This window comes from Portunus trituberculatus, chromosome 36 (assembly GCF_017591435.1).
Source record: "Portunus trituberculatus isolate SZX2019 chromosome 36, ASM1759143v1, whole genome shotgun sequence".
NCBI classification, from domain to species: Eukaryota; Metazoa; Arthropoda; class Malacostraca; order Decapoda; family Portunidae; genus Portunus; species Portunus trituberculatus.
In genome coordinates this window covers 9,429,094-9,439,093 of record NC_059290.1, presented here as the reverse complement: position 1 = coordinate 9,439,093, position 10,000 = coordinate 9,429,094, and the positions used below count along the sequence as shown (strand labels likewise).

At 46.8% G+C, this 10,000-nt stretch overlaps 1 protein-coding gene and 1 long non-coding RNA gene across 6 annotated transcripts in view; one reads left to right on the top strand and one right to left on the bottom strand.

Annotated features, from left to right (window-relative positions):
- LOC123513422 overlaps positions 1 to 7,774 on the top strand; it is a 13,806-nt gene extending 6,032 nt beyond the window's left edge. The window contains exon 4 of the long non-coding RNA XR_006677333.1: positions 7,730 to 7,774. This is a non-coding gene — a long non-coding RNA (uncharacterized LOC123513422). The remainder of the gene's footprint in view (positions 1 to 7,729) is intronic.
- Positions 1 to 10,000, bottom strand: part of LOC123513420 (ecdysone-induced protein 78C-like) — an 81,630-nt gene that overhangs the window by 2,925 nt on the left and 68,705 nt on the right. For 4 of the 5 annotated variants that reach the window (XM_045270590.1, XM_045270588.1, XM_045270589.1 and 1 more), the window contains 6 exons: positions 8,715 to 8,947; positions 7,844 to 7,991; positions 6,684 to 6,847; positions 4,959 to 5,138; positions 4,314 to 4,520; positions 1 to 3,850 (listed from right to left, as the gene is read on the bottom strand). The exon at positions 1 to 3,850 is cut by the window's left edge and continues 2,925 nt beyond it. In XM_045270590.1, the coding sequence (XP_045126525.1) occupies positions 4,329 to 4,520; positions 4,959 to 5,138; positions 6,684 to 6,847; positions 7,844 to 7,991; positions 8,715 to 8,947 (917 nt within the window). In that variant the 3' untranslated portion in view covers positions 1 to 3,850; positions 4,314 to 4,328. The remainder of the gene's footprint in view (positions 3,851 to 4,313; positions 4,521 to 4,958; positions 5,139 to 6,683; positions 6,848 to 7,843; positions 7,992 to 8,714; positions 8,948 to 10,000) is intronic. The other variant, XM_045270586.1, reaches the window with a different exon arrangement.

The following is a 10,000-nucleotide window of genomic DNA, read 5'->3' as shown; positions in this document are numbered from 1 at the left end:
CCAGCCGCCATTAAAGAACAGAACCATATCATCCCTGTCAGGCTTCCTCTGAGAAATGTTGACATATAACTTTGAGCGTTGTGGTGCAAGGAAGAGGTGAGAGGAGAGAGGTGAGGAGTGAGAAAGGCAAGGAGAGGAGAGAATAGGAGAGATCAGAGTTGAACCTTCATTCCTCTCCTCCTTGTCTTTCTCCTCCTTCCTCCTCCGTTCCCCACCTCCCCACGTTTTCTCGCAGGCAGGTCAGGTGGTCACCAAGCTGTGTGCTGGTGAGTGGGTTGGTGCATGGGCCGGCAGCCTCACGCTGGTATACAAAGAGGGCTTCATAGGGTGTCAGGCTTCACAACACCTGTGGGAAGTGTCCTGGAGGTGCTGTGGCCAAGGTACACTTTCAGGGGCCAGGGTGTGTGGGGAAGGGGAGAGCCAAAGGGGTGTAACTATTTCTCACCAATAACTTTCCCTGTGTTGTAGTAAATAAGTAGGTACTGTCACCAATATGTACACAAATCACAAGGCTCCTGGCACTGCATCAGCCAATGGCAATGCAGGAGACAGCAGTGCCAGCGTCCAGGAGCCAATGGGCGTTCCCCGTGGCCCTGGGAACCCTGAGGGAGCAAGGGACATAGGCTGGGATGCATCAGGGACTCAGCAAGGACTCACACAGGACTCCTCACATCCTTGATGCCACAAAAACCCTAATAATCAGGTTTTTGGGGCACAGGAGAGTGTTGAAGGGTATTTAAGGGTGTTTAGGGGTGTAAGGGCAACACCTACACTTGCTGCTGCTTGTACTGTATACTGCTGGGTCATAGCATCACCCTAAGCATATCTAGGTGCGTATAGGCAAGTATATAAGTCTTCTCAAGGGGGAGGCTACACGCACGGGCAGGCGCATCACTGCATCACCGCACACACACACTCCTCCCCCTCACTCCTACACTCCCTGCGCTGGGTGGCCGGGCGACACTAACACCAGACACACTCCTCACTTACGTGAAAAGCCTACAGATTATTTTATACCCTACTTGTGCACCTAGGCGGTATAGTACAGGCTTAACACTCTCCTCTACTCTGCATCACCAAGGGAACAAACTCAACAGCAAGGGCCCTCCTCTCTCTTCTCTCTCATTCTTTACCTTTCACTCCTGTCTTGCGGTCTAAGGCTGAGAGGACCTGGCCAGGCTGCAGCAGGGAATCACTCACAACTCTCTAGGGACTCACTCAGGACTCACTCTCATCTCACTTGCTGGTTTGCTTCACTCACTTATGCACTGCTGATCTAGCTACTCTTTTCTCACTCACTGTAAAGTATGGGGTGCTTGAGGGAGACCAGGTGTGTGTGTGTGTGTGTGTGTGTGTGTGTGTGTGTGTGTGTGTGTGTGTGTGTGTGTGTGTGTGTGTGTGTGTGTGTGTGTGTGTGTGTGTGTGTGTGTGTGTGTGTGTGTGTGTGTGTGTGTGTGTGTGTGTGTGTGTGTGTGTGTGTGTGTGTACGAGTTGAAAAGGCGGCAGGAATGTTGGAAAGTGACAGAAAGGGAACAGAATAAAGAAATAAAGAGAAAATATAAAATATGAAATAAAATAAAATATAGGAGATGAAGAGAGAGAGAGAGAGAGAGAGAGAGAGAGAGAGAGAGAGAGAGAGAGAGAGAGAGAAAAGTAATATTGCACTGAACTGACTCAATAAAAAAACTAAAGAATAAAGATTCAAACAAAAGTAGAAAGAGATAAAAGATAATGATAAATAAGAAATTGAAGCGTATAAGTGAGCAAATAAGTAAAACTGTCCCTGCACCACCATCACCACCACCATACTTAACATTTAACACTCTCAGTTACACTTTCTTTTGTATATCTAAGTAATTTTCCAAGATTGACTGACTTCAATCTTTCCTTATCATTCGTTCACAAAAATTTTACTTGATCTCAAATGTAACAGCATATTGAACTCTCTCTCTCTCTCTCTCTCTCTCTCTCTCTTGAAGGTCACCGAGATGATTTATTGAAGTTGTCATTTGTTATTCTGAGATTTTATGGAGTTATTATTAAAGTATCACAAATGTTCTTTCCTTCACTCTTCACCTCTTGTTTTTTTTGCTTACTTTCTATTACAAGACTGGTGTATTTCTATTTTTCATGTTGATGGTCTAGATCTCCAGTTGAATTATCACAAGCATTCTTCTCCTTATTATTTATCACTTGTTTTTCTGTTTATCTTCTGCTGTCATTAGTGTTGTTCTTTGGCTCACTTTCTGTCACAAGACTTGCTTCATTCTGACACTGTGCTCAATAATAATCTTAATTTTGCCAACTTTCCACTACAAAACTTGCTGTATTATCCCAACTAATAGTGTAGAATTCTCATCAGACAATTAATCTCTCATTTTTTAAGTTTCCCTTGCAAAACTGCCACATTTTCCCAACTAATGGTGTAGAGTCCTTGCAAAAACAATCACACACAATTCCTTCTCTGACTGTTCATCTCTAATTGTTCTGCTTTCCATGACAACACTGCTGTGGAATCCTTGTTAGGCCATTACAAACATTGCTTCTCTCACTTTCCACGTCTCGCTTATGTCACGCTCCCTCACACTGCCAGGACCAACCTGCCTCTGTGTCCCCAGCTGGCATGGCAAAGACCAACCTTCCCACCCAGCCAGCCAGCCACTAAGCACACTTCAACTGGAGGGAAAGGAATGGGATGGATCACTCAACTCAGATCACCTGCTCGGATCACTTGTTTTAGATCAGTTGCCTTGGATTCTTGCATTGGATCGCTTGTGCACATTGGCACCACCTTGCATACTTTGTGCTAGTGAGTGTGAGGGGTGAGGCAGGGGGCAGGGAGGGCCAGGGAGGGGAGCAGGAAAGGTCAGCAGGAGGCAGTCCTCCCCTGTACCCCTTCACAAGTAGTAGTTTCCGCAATGCATCACTCAACAATGAATGCCGAGTGTCTCTAAACATCCACTGATCTGCCAGGTCCTGTCCTCACTTCCTCTCTCGCTTGGCTCACTCAGGCACTACAGGGGCAGCTTGGCACCCCCTCAGGCACTGCATCACACCTGGCACACCTCCAGAACGCTTCCCCCGTCCCTCCCGGCACACGCTAATATGTACACACTGCCGTTCTTGGGAGGGGAAAGAAACGTGGAGCTACCCTTGTATTTGTACTCATCCTCATTGCGCGGCTCTCCCTAACCATTCCTGGGCACTCTGGCTCAGGGTCACCTCAGGGACACTGAGGGTGCGGCGGCAGCTCCAGGGGTCGCAGGAGTGTCTGTGGGGGATGGCGGGGCAGTAATGTAATCAAATAAGGCAGGAAGGATCTCCGTCGCAGAGGAGACACTTGAGGGCACAGGGACCACCACACTGTAGGAGAGCAAGGGAACCACCACTTGTAGGATACCACAGCCTTGCCCAGCCATCCTACCCACTGTGTCCACCTCTCAGGCCACCATCCTTGCATCCACGCCACCCACGCCAGGCATAAGGGTCATAGGATACTGCTGAGGATATCCAAATCTATCCTATTTATCTTCCTAAGGATTTGTGGAGGATTTAGAATACCAGTTGGGTTATCCATGGGTACCTCTCTTCCTCCTCTTCCTTCAGATATCCTCTTATCCTTCCTTGTTCACATCCTCCTCTTCTTTGCCTTCCTCATTTCTCCCTCCTCCTCCTACTTTTCATCCAGTCAAGTCTACTGCTCAGTGAATGGCCAGTGGAAGAGTGGAGAGCAGGTGTGGGCAGATGAGTGGTGATGGATGACCTCTGTGGCTCCCTGTGGTGGTGGTGGTGTGGTGGTGGTGGTGGTGAGGCAGTGAGGCATCAAAACACTATCTCATTAATTAATCACCTGCAAAAATGAGAACACTTGTGAGTATATGAGTTAAAGTTCACACAAACACAAACACACACACACACACACACACACACACACACACTTAGACTCATCAGTGGGTAGTGGACAATGTCTCACTCAGTTACAACACAGCTTCATAACACTCCCAGGTCTTCCCCAGCCCCTCATAACAGCCCTAGCCTCTCCCAGCCTCACCTATTAACCAGCCCCTCATTAAAGATCCTCTCAGCCCCATTTAGTCACAGTACACCTCTGATAACACTCCCAGGTCTTCTTCAGCTCCTAAGACCCACCCTGCACTGATCCACAAGCCCCTAGTTCCCTTCATAATAGCCCCAACCTCTCATTAAAGTTCCTCCCAGGCTCATTTAGTCATAGTACACCCCTCATAACATTCTCAGGTTTTTGCCAACCACCTAGACCCATCCTCCACTGACTCACTAGACCCCAGCCTCACCTATTGACCAGCCCCTCATAAAAGGTCCTCCTCGCACTTGGGGATGTCAAAGATCTCGGCAAAGAGTGGCGGCAGCTTGAGTCTGGACCAGTTGGAGCGAAACCAGTTGAGGTGTTCATGGTGACGCGCCCCAATCTGCCGTAGCTCTGGCATCCGCATCACCACGTTGGGGAAGAGGTGTGTCTCGCTGGCATGGTTCCTCCCCACCTAAAGAAGAGGAGGAAAAGGGATAGTTAGTGGTGGTGTCGTCGTCTGTGTGTACTCTGGGATGTTATAGCTAGTTGTTTAATCATTAGGGTGTTTGTGGTGTATATTTGGTGTTTTAGGTATGTTTGGTGTTTGTGGTGTTTATTTGGTGTGTTTTGGGATTTATTTGATGTATTTATGTTTTTGGGATTCTTTTGTTTTTGTACTCTCTTTCTCTTCCTTTTATTTATTTCCTGATAAGCACTCTGTTAAACATTCTATCTATCTACACTTATCCTTCATAAATTCCTGCTTCTCTCTCACTCTCTCTCTCTCTCTAGTTCACCAATTTCTTGATTACTATACATGTTAAATATTTACCTTATCTACTCATTTACTCTCTCTCTCTCTCTCTCTCTCTCTCTCTCTCTCTCTCTCTCTCTCTCCCCTCTGTCTTACCTGAACCCTTAGCGCCTCTATGATCTTGTCCTGCTGGTGTTCGATGGCCTTGCTGTCAGTAATGCCGGGCCGGTCAGCCGTCAGCAGCACCACGGCCGTGAACAGCGCCAACTCTGTGTCATTCAGGTTCAGGTTGTTGAACGTCAAGGCAAAGTTGAACAGCGCTGACACAAAGTCCTCCTGCGGGTGAAATGGAGAGAGAACGTGAGGGTGATAAAGATGTGATGCTTTACTGTGTCTTGGTAATCATTGGTGGGTGCTTTGAGTGTGAAACAGAGATATGAGGTGGTGGTGTTGGTGTAGTGAGGGCTGAGACAGAGAAGGCTTGGGATAGAGAAGATAAAGATGTGATGCTCTACTGTGTCTGGTAAGGCTTGTTGGGTGTTTGGAGTATGGATAGAGAGAGAGAGAGAGAGAGAGAGAGAGAGAGTGAAGATACTCTCTCTCTCTCTCTCTCTCTCTCTCTCTCTCTCTCTCTCTCTCCCCTATTCCTACCAGCCATTAATTCACTTCCTTCTGCTTCTATCTCACTATCTTTCACACTCCACTGACCACCCATCGCTCTCTCTCTCTCTCTCTCTCTCTCTCTCAATATTTTTCACACTTCACTAACCAACCATCACGCCTTTCTCTCCTCCTCCTCTTTCTCCTCCTCGTCCTCCTCGTCTTCCTTCTCTTCCCCATACACTATTGCAACATCTCTCTCTCTCTCTCTCTCTCTCTCTCTCTCTCTCTCTCTCTCTCTCTCTCTCTCTCTGGAAGCTCACAAGTCAAGCAATGTTTTCAAGCACAAGATAGAAATAACTGGAGGAGACTCACTTAAACTGCCACTCACTCACTCAGTCACTCACTCACTCACATACTCTCTCTCTCTAGATCACCAACTCATTCACTCACTCACTCCAGGGAACAGCCAAGGAGAAGAGGAATATGAATGATAATGATGATGATGCTGAGGAGGAGGAGGAGGAGGAGGAGGAGGAGGAGGAGGAGGAGGAGGAGGAGGAGGAGGAGGAGGAGGAGGAGGAGGAGGAGGAGGAGGAGGAGGAGGAGGAGAAGGAGAAGGAGAAGGAGGAGTTGGTGGTGGTGGTGGTGGTGGTGGTGGTGGTGGTATTATAAGTTATAAGGTGATACAAATACCAGAAAGACTCCTACAAAGTGGAACACCGCAGAGAACATTAGTTACACAATGTTTACGGATGTGATGCTTGAAGTAGGAAGAGTTAGAAAGAGAGGATGACTGTCAACTGAAACTGATGCTGTATTTTCCAACTTTCCATGACTTGACTTCATTTAAAGGGGACGTTTCAAGACATTTATCCCTTTTTCTGAGTGGGGGGGCTCTCTCGGACCTGCAAGGGGACTGGTAACTAAGTGGGCTTTTTTTCTCTCGTTTCGGCTAGCTTTCCCCTCTTATAAAAAAAAAAAAAAAAAAAATAGTGCTCACAAGTGGATGTCATTCATTTGATCTCTCTCTCTCTCTCTCTCTCTCTCTCTCTCTCTCTCTCTCTCTCTCTCTCTCTCTCTCTCTCTCTCTCTCAAGTGGAAAGAGATGTGGGATGTACTTTAATTTCAACCCTTCTCCCCTCCTTCACTCCTTCCTCACCTTTTCTATCCTCCTCCTCCTCCTCTTCCTTAGTATTTTCTGTACTTTCTCCTCCTCCTCCTCCGGAAAGACTAGAAATGAGAATATTGCAGTAAAGTAGCACTGAAGTCCTGACTCACATCGAACATGACCTCCATCTGTGTGCGGGTGACGTACGAGCCATCGCTGAAGGTGAGGGTGTTGTCCAGGGCGCTGACCATCCGACTCACATGCGTCAGCCACACCTCCAGGAAGCCAACCTTGATCAGAATGAGCTGGTCATCCTGGGACAGCTCCGAGAACCCTGCGTGGGGAGAGAGCGATAGGTGGTGATGGGGGTGAGAGGCAAGGAGGTAGGGAAGGAGAGGTCTATGAGGAAAGGAAGAGAGGGTGATAGATAGGGAGAAGAGGTCTATAGGCAGAAAAAAGGAGGGAGGTGGTAAAGGTGGGGGTGATAGGAAAGAAGAAAAAAGAGACCTATGGGGAGAGAAAGAGAGAGGTGGTCATAAACAGGGAGGGAAAAGAAGTCCATGGGGAGAGAAAGAGAGGGAAAGAGATTGACAGGGAGAGAATGAGAGGGCTATGGGGAGAGAAAGAGAGGGAGAAGGTGATGGGGGGGGTGATAGACAGAGAGGAAGGAGAGGTCTATGGGGAGAGAAAGAGACACAGGTTTTAGTGACACGGCAACATTTCTCCAATATGAACAGGGGAAACACTCTTGGGAATCTGGCTGATCATCTGTGTGGCCTTGAAAAATAGTGGTGGTGAGAGAACAGTGCTTCAAAATACTAGTTACACATTACAATAGCATTTTTTGAAGATATATTTGTATTTTTCTATATACATTTCAACTTTTTTAGATGAATGAATAAAAATGTGAAATAAAACTGCAAAAAAAAAAGAAAAAAAAATGCATTGTTCTTTTACTCTCTTTTTCAGTTTTGTGTTTCTTGAATTTTTATATATTTTTGTTTTTATTCTTCCTTTTTCTTTCTCTTTCCATTTCGTTTTGTTGTTTTATGTTATTTCCCTTTTTTCCTGTATGTCAGTTTTCCTTTTATTCTTTTCTGCATCTCTCTCTCTCTCTCTCTTTCTCTCTCTGTTTCTTTTTCTTTCCCTTTCTCTTTATGTTGTTCGTCTTTACTTTCTTTAATCCTCACTTTTACATTTCTTCCTTGTTTCTCAGCTCTCTCTCTCTCTCTCTCTCTCTCTCTCTCTCTCTCTCTCTCTCTCTCCACCAGTAGGGAAGGGGAGGAGACAGAATAGAGGCAAGAGGAAGAAGAAAGCTTCTTCTTCTTACCTGGCACTCTCTTGGCGAACTCCACCACGCGCTGTATGGAAGGCGTCATGAACACTGCAAAGCTCTGCCACATGCTGATCTTCTGCTGCTCCAGGGCGTCCACTGTAGACGACGCCACCTCAGGATCACTGGTCACCTCTGCCGTGTTCTGCCAAGGTTAGGTTAGGTTAGGTTAGGTTAGGTTAAGGAAGGGAAGGGAAGGGAAGGGTCAGGGTAAATTGAAATGGCTGAAGTAAGTGGTACAGGGCATATGTGTGTGTGTGTGTGTGTGTGTGTGTGTGTGTGTGTGTGTGTGTGTGTGTGTGTGTGTGTGTGTGTGTGAGAGAGAGAGAGAGAGAGAGAGAGAGAGAGAGAGAGAGAGAGAGAGAGAGAGAGAGAGAGAGAGAGAGAGACTAGGAAGCTAAAAGGGAGTGGAGGATACGAAAAGAGAGAAAGACAGAGGATGGAAAGTAAGAAAAATGAAAGGAATTAAGATATAAGGAGGAAAAAAAAGAAGGGGGAGAAGAAAAACAGAGGAAGAAATTGAAGAGAGGGAGAAAGAGAGAGAGAGATCGAGAGAAAGAGTAAAGACGAGAAGAAAGTGAGGAAGAAGAAAGAGAGAGAGAACAGAGAGAAAGGAGAAAGAGTAAAGAGAGAGAGAGAGAGGAGAGAGAGAGAGAGAGAGAGAGAGAGAGAGAGAGAGAGAGAGAGAGAGAGAGAAAGATAGACAAGAGAAGAGAGAGAGAGAGAGAGAGAGAGAGAGAGAAATAACAATAGAATAGCAACACAACAACAAAAACAACACACACCAACATACCTACCTACATTCCCTTTTCCCTAACCTAGCCCACAATTCCTCACCTCCCACCCACTCACCCCACCCAACACTCACAAAAGGTATTGGTTTCCTGACGAGGGCGCGCGTCTTCTCCTCCGTGAAGGCGCAGTTAGCGTGGTGAGCCTGGGAAATGGTGAGGATGATGTCATAAATAGCCAGCTGCTTGTTCTCCACCTCTCGGGACACACCCTCGGCCGCTCCTGACCCCGCATCACCCCGCCCGTCGCCATCTCTCTCTCGCGATCTCTTGGGGACGCGACCGTATCTCACCGCTGTAGAGAGAGACGCTGGGGTGAAGAGATGCTGGGGTGAAAAGACGCTGGGGTGATGAGATACTGGGGTGAAGAGATGCTGGGGTGAAGAGATAATGGGGTGATGAGATATTGGGGTGAAGAGATAATGGAGTGATGAGATCCTGGGGTGAAGAGATAATGGGTGAAGAGACGCTGGAGTGAAGAGATAATGGGGTGATGAGATGCTGGGGTAAAGAGGTAATGGGGTGAAGAGACCCTGGGGTGAAGAGGTAATGGGGTGAAGAGGGAGATGCTGGGGTGAAGAGGGAGACGCTGGGATGAAGAGGGAGATGCTGGGATAAAGAGGGAGACGCTGGGATGAAGAGGGAGATGCTGGGGTGAAGAGGGAGACGCTGGGGTGAAGAGGGAGACGCTGGGGTGAAGAGGGAGACGCTGGGGTGAAGAGGGAGAGAGAGAAATGATGATGAGGGAAGTGAGAGTATAAGGAAGAGAGGAAGACAGGAAAAGAGGAAGATGGAAGTACACAGGATGGGATAAAAGGAGGAGGAAGACAAGAATAAGGATAGAAGGGAAAATTAACAGTAAATGACAGGAACATCTCATAAATGGATTGTAAAAGAAAAGAAAAGGGAGGAAAAAATAAGAGAAAAAGGAAGAGAGAAACAAGTGAAGTGGCAAGACATGAAAACAAAACAAATAAACATAGACAGGAGAAAACAAAACAAAACATGGAGACACACACACACACACACACACACACACACACACACACACACACACAAAAGCAAAGATTCAAAACTAAGAAAAAAAAAAACTCAAGAGAAACTCAAAACTAGACTAACAAATAAATAAAGACAACAAATATAACATGACTTCCTTCCTTTCCACCTACTACACGTGACATGACTGAGGTGAGGTGAGGTGAGGTGAAGAGGTGTGTACATAACAGGTGGAGTGGTTGGCTGATTAAAGCTACCTGTGCTGGCTGTGGTGTTGCAATATGTACACCTGGGGGCTACACAGGTGGTGAGTGCCGCTTCACCAGGTAACCGTGGCTACACCTAAAGCTTCCTTAGGTCTTGTTAC